General features: G+C 41.0%; 1 protein-coding gene across 1 annotated transcript in view; it reads right to left on the bottom strand.

The window, feature by feature from the left end:
- Positions 1-4,967, bottom strand: part of si:ch211-113g11.6 (uncharacterized protein LOC559008 homolog) — a 40,014-nt gene extending 35,047 nt beyond the window's left edge. The window contains exon 1 of the mRNA XM_058646994.1: positions 4,538-4,967. Coding sequence (XP_058502977.1) covers positions 4,538-4,616 — 79 coding nt within the window. The 5' untranslated portion in view covers positions 4,617-4,967. The remainder of the gene's footprint in view (positions 1-4,537) is intronic.
- Between the last annotated feature and the right edge of the window lie 9,625 nt (positions 4,968-14,592).

Raw genomic sequence — 14,592 nt, forward strand, 5'->3', positions numbered from 1 at the left:
ATTGTACACCATGTCTGACTCAGAGTAAGAGAAAATCCTTCAAACAGCATTTCATTCCATGTGTTTTTTAAAAAAATACACTTTCTCTTATTTCTTTTAGACATTAAATCATTGGTACTGGTTAAAAAACCACACAAAAAACACACAAACTCTCTAAAGGTCAGCTCTTCAGGAACAAAGACAAATTGCCCTGTTTTTTTTTTCCTCCCTTGTTTTACAGAAAGAAGGGTTCATTAAAGCGCACCCGTGGAGCGGCACGTACAAGGAGTGAAGACATTTTCAAATTAACGAGTCTAAAGAACCGAATCCCTAACCGCGCTTAAATGGGTGAATTCATTAAAAGTAAGGCACAGATTATTTGTGGAGTCAACTTTAGTTTACACATAAATTAACGATGAAAACCTGACGTACACTTTGTGAAACAGAAGCGTGTGAATTTGTTTTCCGTTTGGCGACTGCAGTGGTATTTACATAAAATTATTTACTGCAATACTGAATATATTAGAGGGACCCAACGGTCCCCCCATTATAGATACATGACAAGGAGAATCTACCCGGCTCATGCTTACGAGTTTCTGTATCGATGTCTTCAAACTTCCAACTAAGAGAGGAGGTGAAATCAATCAACTGCTGAACCTTTGGCAAAATGTTGTGATATTTCAGATACAACCGCAGGTGTCAAATTACCGTGATGGGTGATGTTGTTTCTTTCCACACTTCCGTGTCTGACTCTTTGTATTTGTCTCCATGTCTCTCTCGCTCTGTAGTTTCTCTCTTTATTTCTCTGCCTTTTCACACCTCTCTCCCCTCCGACAAACACATTCGACGGAGGTGGTGTATGTGTGTGTGTAAAAAGAATGTGACGTTCACTCAGGTAAATCACACGGTCATTGTCTCGTACAGCGTATCGCTCCCAGGACACCAGAGGAGTTCGTCTACAGCCGCGTCGATCGGTTCAGTTTGAGTTCCTTGGATAGAAGCCACCAAGTCACGCAAATAACACACTTAATGATGGAGGCAGCAGTGGACTATAAACACTGTGTTCTGTGAGGTAAAATCACTCATGATAAAATCGCTAATGATGAGATAAAGCAGTGAACATGTAGCCTTAAGATAATATAGATTTCTGCGTACAGATGTTGGAACATGTTTATCGTCGTCTCTTTCGCCCTTAAAACATTTCTTCCACAACCAATAGGAGGCGCTCCCTCTCTCTCCCTGGTAATTAATTCTGTCCTTTTCAAGTCCATCAACAGATTTATACCCTCTCAATGAGTCACGAACAAAAAAATGTTCTGCAAAAACCTTTTTATCTGTTGTTGTCCACGTCATGGCAACCATGTTTCATGGAGCTCTTGCCTGGCCCCACCCCTGTCTGCTTGTCAGCACTTTCACACCGACACGCACTGGCACCGTTCCCATTCAGGCTCTGCTTCTACTGTTAGGAACCTCGGTGCTCTCGGCAAAAACCAGGGCGTGTTCACACCAGTTGAGTGGAACCGAAGTTGTCATCAGTGGTGGGCGTTACTCAATGCACAAACATGGCAATTTTGCAAGTTTTCCTTTTGTGATTTCAGAAAAATTGTGTTTATCCATTAATTAACCCCTACATGTTCTTTGTTTTGAGCCACATGGTTGGAGTCTTCTTCTTCCGGGTCTTCTTGCCTTTGTAGCAAGAAGACCCAGGCTCGAGCCCTGGTTGGAACAAGGACCTTTCTGCATGGAGTTTGCATCTCTCTGTGTGTGCGTGGGTTTTCTTCTGGTTCTCTGGCTTCCTCCCACAGTCCAAAAACATGCAATATGGGGAGTAGGTAAATTGAACACTCTAAATCGACCTTAGGTGTGAGAGTGGATGGTTGTTTGTCTCTGTATATGGCCCTGCGAAGGACTGGTAAACTGTCCGCCCTATGTCAGCTGAGAATGGCATAGCACAGCAGTAGAAAATGGTAGAAAATGGATGGATATTCTTTGTTTCCTTCACCACAAAGCCATCATTCCTCTGTAATCTCATCTACACCTCAAGTTGACACACCCACTGGTGACATCACGGCTGAACAATTTTAACAAATTAAAAAAAACGAACAAACTTTCCACGTTATGAACCAATTCATTCATTTTTTGGTGTGAACGCTCCAGCTGGTTCAAAATTGGGTCCAGGAGCTTAAACCGTGTTGGAGCAGTGCTGGTGTGAAAGCACTGGCAGAGAACAGTCAGTAACAAACTGACCTCACTTAAAATCTACCTCTAAACAATCCCTTAAACACTGAAACCTGAAGCCCAAATCCTCACCAAAGCTCACTGAGGCTGTATGTGTGACTGTCAATGGGAGACGCTGTCCATGGTGCTGAAACAGCAGCCGCTGGTACTCTATGTGAGATAAGATGGTGCAACATGTCGACAGTACATTGTATATGTAATAATATCTTATCGCGTTATATGAAACCGATAAGTCTACGGGGAAATAACAGTCGTTGTCGACACCAGGAAATCATTCACACGGCAACAGGAAATAAACATGTTTGTGTTTTTGACGCTTCAAAAAGACAGAATTCTTGTTTGTTTGCGTTCTTTAGAGAACGAAGCGGAGGAAATATGTGAGGTACATGTGATGTACGGCCGTTTATGTAACAATAAAAGCTCATTCATGTCCACAGATGGTTGTTTTCCTTCAGTTTGAGACATTTTTTTTCCCCCCTCTCCCTCCTGGTAAAGGTTCGGAATTCATTCTCGAAACTGCACCTTTGATGGATATCCTGACATTTTTCTTTACCTGTGTGTGTGTTTACTTGTATTTCTTACCTCTTCAGGACATTTTCTGGTGTAAACACTAACCTTGTCAGACCATGGAGACCAAAAACCTGGTTCCAATTGAAGTATAGAAGCTCATTTCTGAGGAACCGGTTATGATTAGGGGCTAAGGTTTGATTTGAGTTAGACATTAACTGGTTATGGTTAAGGTTAAGGTTAAAGATAATGCTGCTTTGTTTGGTTTGTCCAAATGAATGAAAGTCAATGCAACAAGACTCTTAGGGTACTCTTGTCTCTGAAAGGCTGTGAAGACACATTCCCATTCTTGGTGAGGACATTTTGCCTGCTCCTCACAAGCTTTCTCAACGTTAAGACTCGGTTTTAGGGCTAGGGTTAGAGATGTGTGGGTTTAGGTTGTAGGGTTAGTTGTGATGGTTAGGGTTTATAGTTAAGAGGCTACATTATCTGGTCCTCACAAAGAATGTTACACTGACGTGTGTAAATGTGTGTCATTTATGGCGAACCCTGACATTGCATAACAACCAGTTTGATTGATATGAGGAGCACGTCATTTTACGTACTGTGCACATCCGTAGGGAGGAGGACGGACACACATACACACACATGCACGCGCGCGCGCGCACACACACGCATCTCTATTGATTGCTGAATACATTAGAGGACTGTGTGAGGTGTAAAAAGGCGTGAGTGGAATAGATAATAGGAGTGGGTTTGGAATTTTCCATTCATCCCTCTCCTCCTCCCCCTGCTCCCTCTCTCTCCTCCATCGCTCTCTCTCCCTGTATATTTGTATTTATGTTTTTATTGCCTCTGCTGCCCTAACGCAACCCCCCTCTTATCCCGGACTCCTGCGAGTGCTGCAGTATAAAAAGCAGCGGTCGTGTCCCGCATTGCAGCTCGAAAAAAAGGACGAGGGGGGAGCGAGCGACTGTGATTGTGTCAACCTCCACAGAGTCATATATCTTTGTAATGACGCTCCTCGGTGGGTGCACGCGCCTGTTTTCTCGTGTTCCGGGGCCAGTGGACGGACGCCATGTTCCTCCTGCTGCTTGAGGACGCACAGGCTGCCGCTGCTGCTACAGCTGCTGCTGCTGCCTTTGTGCGCCTCTGTGTTTGTTTTTTTCTATTGTACGTGCGTCTGAAGGTGAGAACATGGAGCAGCGGGCACCAATTATAGCCTGGGTGCCCTAATTGAAAGAAAAAAGTAACATTCTGTGCATTTTTAAGTCGTGTGGTTCACTAACCTACATTCAAGGTGTCAAGAAATACGCACAGAAAAGCCACAAGTTGCAGAAAACATCCAGATGTTCCTTTGACAGTGAAATGAAGTAAATCCCCTCTTTCACATTCTACATTAAAATCATGATATTTTGTGTTGTTGATGTTGAGATTGTGCTGTTTTTTTCCACCAGGCGCTCATCCTGTTAGACCCTATGTGTGTGTGCGGGGCCTGGATGGTGGATGCGCGTAATTTACTACTTGGGTCAGTGGGGGGGCGGGGGGGTTGTCGGGTAGTGTTTTAAAGAAATGAACCCAGAAGTGGCTCCGTGGATGTGTATTTATTGGAAATGTAGCGTGTAGTGTTGTTTGCGCAGTGAAAGGACAGACAAATAACTGGCCACATCACCTCATGATTAAACTGTCACCCATTCATCCATCCATCCATTCATCCATCCATCCTCAAGCACACACTCAATAAAACATGCTCGAGGCTAAATAATTATGTCATTGACCAAACCATACAGTATGAGGAGGATTGCTTCCCTACCGTGAACAACAAATTTCAGCCGAGGTGACTTTCCGGCGATCACCGTGGCAAAGAGAGAGAGCAGGACGAAAGACTTCATCTTTCCCCGGAGCTCTTTTGAAAAGCAGAGAATAATCAGCCGAAGGTTAGAGCGCACGCAAATATCCCTCTTCCTCCACTCAAAACCCGTCTTTATGGTCCCCTCCTCGGCCCTGGATCTCCAGCTGGTCCCGGTCCTGGCTCGTCTCGTCCGTCTGCTTCGCTCTCCGGCAGTTCAGTTGGGAGAAGTCGGGGTGTCTCTCTCAGGCTCCACCTCGCCAATAAAAGGCAAAGAAGAAGGAGGAGTGGAGCGTCCGGGGCGCAGGGATGAGATGAGAAGAGTGGGATTAGGAAAAATGAATCGTGAACAAAAACACATCACATCTGGGTTCACAATCGCAGGCGGGGGACGCCGTCATACCTGTTGCAGACAGACAGTCACATATAAGAACATTCGAAATCAGGATTGTAAAATGTGTTCAAATAAGCAGCACGTGACTGCTTTTTTTTTTGGTTTTTTTAAAAAACGGAATAATTAATATTTCCCAGCTTCACTATTCCTGAAAATATACTAACTATTGTTCTACATACACTGTAGAACAATGGAGGGCATTGTTCTAGTCAAATATATAACTGGAATTTGCTTAATTCCTCGTCCTGCCAATTCATCCAGTATACTTTTAACACCAGTTCTATACATCGCTTATTCCTTTTGCCTTTACATTGTTTTATTTTACATTAATCTCGCCATAGTCTTAGATTATATCTTATTCTGTTGCTATTTTGCACTTCTCCCATATCTATTCTTATACCCTGGTTCTCAAACTGTGGTACGTGTACCGCCAGTGGTGCGCAAGCTTCCTCTTGGTGGTACTGCATATACCAGCGTGTGTAGAAAATGAAATAATAATAATAACAATAATCATCAGAGTCCCCTCATCATCTCAATCTAATCTGATCTCACATCTGACTTGGCTCAAACGATTTACACCACTGTATTTTAATGATAATGGTGTTACTAGATCTAATCTAATCTAATCTAATCTACATTATAGAACCTAACAGCACATCCTTACAAAAGAAATAGGTTTAAATTCCTCAAACTGTTTAAATTGAGCTAACTCATTAGGTTTCACAGTCTAATCTAATCTAAACTAATCTACTGTTCATCCTCATCCGTACATGTACTAATCCCTTATGAATAAGACTTGTGTCCATGCTTGTGGTCATTTCATGGTGTCTGACCGCACAAACCCTGCATAACACCATCAGCCAATAACCATCATCACAATAATAACGATAATAATAATAAAAATAAGAATAATAATACCATCGATATGCTGTGATATGCTGCCTCCACGGTCGAGTCTAATGTCTAATCAATACATGTCAATGAACCCGGCTGAGTGGCTGAACAGGGATGAATCAGCAGTTTGGCTCTGCAGTGCTTGCATTCGTTGCAACTTAATTGACGCAAATTTGAAAAAATGGAGGCTCACTCACTAAAGTGAACAGATGCTGATACATTTTTGCACTGAACTGCTCCGTGTGTGTGTGTGTGTGTGTGTGTGGTGCCACAGAATGAGCCACATAGGTTTTAGTGAGACATTTAGGGGCCGTCAGAGAGCTCAGTGCAGGAATAACGCAATAAAATACATATTGATAAAAAGAGATGTGTTGCTGCATTTTTTTTTACCATTCTTAAAGTGCTGTACAAGGCATTTTTTTTTTTTGGTCAGAGGAATGAGTCACTGGATATTTTCACATATTTTTGGACAATTCTGTGTAAATTCTCGACATGGTTGTGCCTGAAAATCCTCGTAGATCAGCAGTTTCTGGAATACTCCAGACCAGCTTGTCTGACACTATACAACTATGCCACGTTCAAAAAAAACCACTTAAATCGCCTTTGCTTCAGCAGCTCGTCTTGACAATGTCTACAAACCCTAAGTGGATTGAGATGATTAGATCCTTTGTGTTAACAAGCAGTCATTACAATCAGTGTAGCAAAGAAAGCCGTTGTGTTCTTTATGAAGAATACAGGGTTTTCCAGCTTCCTTCCACAGTCCAAAAACATGCAGTATGCAATATTAATATGATGCAAAATAAATCTATTAATATCAAAAACTAAGATAAAGTAAATAACAAAAATGGACAACTGATAAAACACTAAACAAGCACCTGTGCCATAGCTACATGTAAGATAAGATACGATAAGATAGTCCATTATTACTCCTGCAATGAGGGAAATTTACATTGTCACCGCAGCAAAGACAGTAAAGAAAATAAATAATAAACATGCATTTCCACATAATGTGAAAGTACAATATAGAAAAATATTAATAATACGACTATAAAAAGAATTTTACCAGCATATATACACTATATGTATATATATATATGCACTTACGTAAGATTTATTATACTGTATATTATTGCAAGGAAAAAAGTAAAAGTGATAGTAAAGTAGAAAGAGTCTTCTGTGTGTCCCTGTGATGGATGACCTGTCGCCCTGTGTCAGCTGAGATTGGCACAGCGCCCCCTGTGCTGCATGTGGAGGATAACGCAGTAGAAGATGAATGGATGGCTACAAATACAAGACTACAAATCCATGTTAATTATTGCTTTAATTTATTTGTCACCTCCTGTGGAAGAACAAATCTATTTTGTGTCCCATACCTACAGTACATTATTAATCTAAGTCAGGGTTTCTCAGTCCCTCACGACCTGCTCTAACACACCTGATTCTAATCAGCTCATCAGCACGTACTGCAGAAGCCTGATAAAGACCCTTTTATTAGAATCAGGTGCGGTGGAGTAGGGGCAGTGAGTCCTACAGGACCAGGATTAAGAGAACCCTGATCTAAGTGAATTAATTCTATGACTCTTGGACAGGTCCGCCAGTGTCGTCCATCACAGGGCAAGGACAGCTCACTCTAAGCTAATCACCATGTTTTTGGACTGTGGGAGAACACACACCGAAAGACCCTCGGTAGAACCGGGATCTGAACCGGTGACCGTTTCATTAGTTGAACTGTGTTTTTATTTTGGGAACTGCAGAAGCATATTCTGAATAAAAGATGTATTTCCTGTTTAAATATTCTCCACAAGTCGACTCCTGCTGTCAACCCGCCTCATATTTACAGTACAGTCAGTCTTGCAGCCTTTCCAGGGGTTCCTGTCAAGATATGTGTGTGTGTCTGTGTAAAGAGAGAGAAGGGCGAGGAAGCCTTTCATTACCTACAATAATCTTAAACCTCGTCGTGACTCACTTTCCGATACAGAATGTTAAAACACTCTCAATAAAAGCACAATAAAACCAGAGAAGCACTTTGCAGTGCACTTAAACGGACAATACAGGATCTTACACTTTGTCCAGAAGGTTGTTGGAGACTTGTGGGAAAAATAAAACTTTAACTACATTATCAACATTGTCTTAACACAAAATAAATTGACAAATATAAAAACAACTATTTCAAAATAACGACAATTGTGTTTAAGAATGAGTTGAATATTTTAATCACTGCACTGATTTCAACAAATGGCGATACAATCAGTGGTTCAATTGTTTCATACGCCGTATGACATCATTGAACAATGATGTCATGGTGAGTGTTTTCTATTATTCAGTGTAACGCTCGGGTGTAATCTTTCATCCACTAGGTGGCAGCAGAAGTAGGAGTTTCAGTCTGTGTCAGGGTCTGATGAGAGTCGGGATCATCTCAGCAGGATTCTTCTTCAGTGCACTGATTACCTGATTACAGCTTCACCATGTTTGCTTCTGCAGGAAGACGAGAGTGAATTCACTTAAATTTGCATCTGGTATTTTCAGTCATTATCATACAGCATGAAAACAAGCGTGAAAGACATCATAGATGACATTTAGATTTATACACCATTAAAACTCCTGAATGTAACCTTTCTGTCTTGAACTTCAGCCAGAGGATACAAAATCAATGACATAATCTAACATTTATATTAAAGGTGTGGTGTGTAACAAACTCTGTGTGTGTTTCTCAGTGTAACAGTTTAGACCAGTGGTCACCAACGTGGTGCCCGCGGGCACTTGGTAGCCCGCGAGCAGCCAGCGAGGTGCCCGTGGGCTCATTTCACTTCACCTCACTTGCATGTATCCAAATGATCACTGAGTAAAATGTCCTGATATTATTTATAAAAACTGTGATAATCATTAGGAGTAAGCACTGGATTTAATGTGTATGCAATTAAATGCATAATATTCATCATTTCAATGGTAAATTGCATAAAATGTTAATATGGTAGCCCTCCATATTATTCTCTACCCTTCAGGTAGCTCTCGGTCTCAAAAAGGTTGGTGACCCCTGGTTTAGACCGTGTGGCGCCTAGCAACACTGTACACAGTAGAGCCTCCTGCAACAACTCAGTAGGAGGCTGAAACGCAAGCTACGACGTACGTCAAGACAGTTCATGGTCAAAACAATGGCAAGTGTGCGTCGCCGCTTCAGTGCCATACTAGATATAAACGATAAAGCGAAGCACGAAGCGTTGTGGGTCATAGAAATGTAGGGTCTCACATTGTGACTGCTGCGCCACCGAAAAAAGATATTGCATTTTAACGTAACTATCACCTTTAAAAATATGCAGTGGGAACTTAAAAACTCAAGGACGTCATGTAACAAGTGGACATGAGCAAAGTCTGATGCTGCTGAAGTGAAGCTGCCACCTGTCTTGCTCCCTTAGCCAGGTCTGATAGTCTTGCTTGATGGAGTCCATTTTCAACAATGTGACTTAGTTTCTGTTCATCAAGACCAAACAGAGGCAGAATAATTCAATTAAATTCAATTTAATTTAATTCAATTAAATTTGATTTGTATAGCGCCAAATCATAACATACATTACAAAACTCAGTGGAGAGAAAAAAACTCAGATGTGCAGCCATCTGCCTCGACCGGTTGGGGTGAAAGGAAAAATGGGGGACAGAGGAGAGGTGGGGGACAGAAAGGGGGAGCGAGACAATGGACAATATACCGATATCAACATAAATTATAGCATAATAATAATGGTGATGATATGATATGATAATAATAGTAGTAGCCTCGAAACTGGATCTGGATCCTGCAACCTGCAAGATGAGGACATAGAGAGAGAGAGAGAGAGGGGGAGGAAGGAAAGACACAAACTAGGGAGAGAGAGAACAAGGTTAATGACATATAATAAAGTCATATTCATACCCTGAGTGTGAGAGAGTGAGTGTGAGTGCACCACAGGAAATTCCCCCAGCAGCATAACTAACAGATGGTCCAGGTTTCCATGAGTCAGCTCTAACTAATAATAATATCTTCAAAGAAACATAAATATATCACCAAAAGTTGATGCACTGCAGCAACGTGCAAATTCTAAAAACAAACATGGTCATGATGACACACCTCTAACAACTGATTGGTTGTTATTTTCATTCTCCCCCCTCTCCTGTCCCTTTGCTCACCTCACACCCGGGTCGTCATCACAATCAGAAACACCTGAATATCACACACTGACAGACCATAATGATGAACCTGCCTCACCTGTCGATCAAACCAAAGCAAAGCAAAGCAAAGCAAAGCTCAGGAAGTCGCCTACCAGCTAAGCAGAGATTTTGATCCACTTTACCCGTGTTCGTCTGCAGTTTGAGCCGAGATTGTGTAAAACAGAAAGGTAACGAGATCTTTTATTCACATGCAATCAGACTGAAGGCATCACAGGATCATTACTGACTCTGGTTACAAAACACTTACGGATAATTGCATGCTTTATGTAAGCAATTCCTTTAATTTGCCTGTAGATTGTGCAAATCAAAGGAGAGGAGTGGAGCACTGGGAACATTTAAAGATTTGATGTTGAATTCATTAGAACTGACATTTTCAATCTTGTTTTTGGTCTATTTGCTTTATCATTATTATTACTATCATTATTATTATTGTTATTATTTAGCAGCAGTTGCAAAAGCATTTCATAATATGCAGAGATGGAAAACCATGAATCCTGAAAGACATTTGGATGAATTCAGATTTTGATATTGCCTAAAGAATGAAACCTAATATCTTTAGTGAGTCCCTGATTTTCTGTTTAGTGCCAGCAATTTGTCATAACATTAATTCAAATCAACCCCAGCCTCAGGAGGGAAATCAGGACATGGCACCAAATAATTTTACCGTACCTCCAGAGGCAGGGAGCAATTTAGACTTACCTCACAATGAGAAGAGAATTCACAAATTCATATCCATGATTAAGGTGAATAGAATCTAATAATACGCACTTTTATTAAATCTTAGGTCAGTGTGTGTGAGTGTGAGCAGTAAAGAGAGGCCAAACTCTAGGGTCATGGTGACTCAAGTGTCCTCAGATTGGGACGAAACTCAGTGAGTGCGATGTTCTCAGGAAAAGTAATAAGACGTGATGATTAATTTCATATTAATTTGGTCATATGCAGGGGAGGCATTATGGCTCAATAGCGCCCCCAATTTAAAGTCGTCATTTTTTTAAAGTTGTATCAATTCTGATGAAACTTGCTGGGAACACATGGATCATGCCAAGTTCTCACAAAACGGCACGCATATTTGTTATAAGTAATCCTTTAGTTTGATACCTCACTTACGCTTGGGCGTGGCACATTGGTTGAACCAGTATTCATGGAGTTGGCAACAAATGAATAAAAGTGAAGTTTTATTGGCTGACTGTTAAGTGAGGGGCACAGTGAGGTCAGAGAACTGCTGCACTCCCCCGAATTGTGTCATGAGTGTGTGCATAATGCAAGCAGTACTACTTCATTTTCTTTCACTTAACATTTTGAGCACATTTTGAGGGCCTTGCCATGCTAACAGAAAAAATACAATCTGACCGAGTTTGAGGGTGATCGGATGAACTTTGCAGGAATTAAAAGTTAAAAATGACATTTTCACATTTTGTGCTCCCACTAGCCATGCAGCAGACTTACACTGAGAAAGACACAGCCAACATACATCCCTAGTGATTAATATTATGATTATTAACCAGAACCTTATGTATGCCCGCCTTATGTATGCCCGCCCACTTCGCTCTGCATCGGCAAACCGGCTCGCTGCCCCCTCACTGAGAGGATCACAGAGGCATTTACAGAACTCGAGACTGTTCACTGTCCTCGCTCCCAAATGGTGGAACAAGCTCCCCATCGACATCCGGACAGCGGAAAGCCTCCACATCTTCCGCCGCCGACTAAAAACACATTTCTTCCGACTCTACCTCGACTAAGACGATAACGACGACGACAAAAAAAAAAAATATATATATATATATATATATATATCGCACTTATGACTAGCACTTCATAGTTTGATTTACTTGAAGCTCTTACTTACTTCTAGCTCTTATTTGTACCCAAATGTTTAAATGCACTTATTGTAAGTCGCTTTGGATAAAAGCGTCTGCTAAATGACATGTAATGTAATGTAACAATAAAACTATCACACGTATGTTATTTGTATGAAATAGTCTCAAAAGAGAGAGGCAAAATTAACACAACATTCCCATATCATGTTTCAGTGGGATAATGGTGGGATTGTCATCTGTTGCATAAAGGCCCTGAAGTTCGCGTCCAATTGCGTGTTGCATATCACGGACCCTGGTATACTCGCGTGTCAGGGTCTGGTAGCATCTGACTTCACCATCGGGTGGCGGTACAACATCTGGTACGAAAGACTCACAAACGAAAGGTCAGTCTGGAAGGGGAGTCGTGGTGTCAGCCGGTCCGAGGGTCGCCAGGTCGGGGCTTGGTGACTTCTTCTCTGTTGTCGAGATGTTTTTTCTTCCTGGCGAGTGGGGCTTACACGCTACCTACTGGTAAGGCGGAAATTCAGCTTGCGCTCTCCACATGTACCCAATAAATCTGGGCTGCACGCGTAGCCTGCGAAACATCGAGGCAGCGACAAACCCACCAGGACAAGGACAATGTCATTCGAATTTGACCCCTGTCTGTAATATTTGAAGCACTTTAGCTCCTATAATCTGTGGCCACATGAATATACGGCTTTGCCGTAGATTCTGCCTGCAATTTATTTGATCTGATCATTTAATCTTATTCCTGCCTGACTCAGCATATCTGCCAAATAAAGTAAATGCTTCGATCTTTGCTGTAAAAATTAAACTGAGCGGATGGCACTTGCGAATAGACCATTATGTTCTTGTGATGTGCTTGTGTCAGTCATCATTTGGGGGGGGGGGGGGGGGGGGGGGGGGGTAGTGGCATTTAAATACCTCTCTAATCTGCCATTTTGGCTTTCTGTCCAATGGGAGCAAAAAAGTTGTATTAAAATAGATCATATAACAGGCCAGGCTGGGTAGGCAGACAGACCTATATAACAGATTAAGACATGCAGAAGTAATCCTAAAGGTTTTAAATCTCTCCTCTCTCTCATACAAGTGATTATTAGTTGTTGTTTTATTTTTATCTTGGTTATTTAAGTCTGTCTGAGATGGACGGAGTGATTTGCTGTCCAGATTAGTCTGCACAGCTAAAATGACGATAACACGTCGGTTAACATTTGGTTTATTACACTCAAGTGTTGTAATTTGTTTAAAACGAAGAGTCAGCAGTGAAGGATGTGCAGCAGGGGAAACAGGAGTGAGTATTATTGACCAACAAGACCGTGTCCTGACTATTAAATTCAAAATAATGCCCTCGGGTCAGCGTCTCATGGCTCCAGCCACAAAAACTAACCCTTCTCTTAAGTCCTTTAATACGAGCTGCAATCAGACTGTTAAACCTGAGGTAGCACCATGTGGGAATGATCACCTTTTTATTTCTCCCTGGAATTTTATTTACTTATATTTTTGTTTTATCATAGTCTTCAAAATGGGTTTATGTGCTAAGTTATGTTCTTCTGTTAGCAACGTACGGTTTTTAACGGATTGTTCCCATAAAATATTTGATGAGAATCTACTGATGATGTCACAAAAAATCTGACATTTTCAAGAAGTCCCTATCTCTCATAATGGCCAAATCCTTATATGGACATCCTGGGGGTGTGTGTTTATAGATGTTAATACACATTCAGGCTTTAAAAAAAAATTTTTTTTTTCGTCTTCTTACGTGTTGTTGAGTCAAAGTTCTGATTCATTTTATATCATATTTTTAGTAGTGCTATAAAGTAGCAATAATTGTGCAGAAGTCACAAATTTAGACCGTTTTGTTCATAAAAACGAGCCGAGTGAACTGTGACGTGTTTCCAAATTTCACAAATTCAATCCAATTTTAAAAACTGAGTACTTTTTGCTCAGGTGTGTTGATATAGTTGGTGAAAATGAAAGACATTTTTAATCAGATTGCCTATAGGTTGTGCTGAAAAAGAGGATATAAGACATACTATGCTGCCCAGACTTATATCCTCTGTATATACTGTACATTTTAACATGGAAAAAAGCAGCCAAAATGCTCTGTTTTCTAAGGGTTAATAGCTATTGCAGTTAAAGTTCTATACAGATCTGGATCCAGTCGATCAAAATGTAAAAATAAAACACCAGGTGACAAATGATTTAACCCTTGGCTCCTGCACTCTTGATGTCTGACTTAGCCAACTCTTTCCTTATATGTTGTTTGTTTATTTATGGTAACCTTTATGTATGAATGGATTTTGTGACATCATTAAATTGCATCAGCAGGGATACACATGCTTCTGAGAGAGAACAGATCTTCACTGTGGTAAAAAACAGAAAGAACGTAGATTTTTGTGGGTGACTGCCAACTGTAGCTTTATCGTCTTGCAACGTGGCAACAAGGACACGTTTAGGCTTTAAGTGAAACAAACTCCCTCATACAAACAGCACAGAGATCAAATTATTTGGTTATGCAAAATAAACGTATGCCACTGCCAATTTCCCAGATAATAGCATCATTTTAGAAGACCCTGGTTCCTCAGAGACTGGTTCTCAGATGATTAGATTTGGCTCTTCCACTCAGTCTCTTCACAATTTTAAAAAACAGTTATTAAACAATCCAATGCATTGCAGAGACACACAGGGCTGATTTAAATATATGCATTTAATAA

Source organism: Solea solea, chromosome 13, assembly GCF_958295425.1.
Source record: "Solea solea chromosome 13, fSolSol10.1, whole genome shotgun sequence".
NCBI lineage: Eukaryota > Metazoa > Chordata > Actinopteri > Pleuronectiformes > Soleidae > Solea > Solea solea.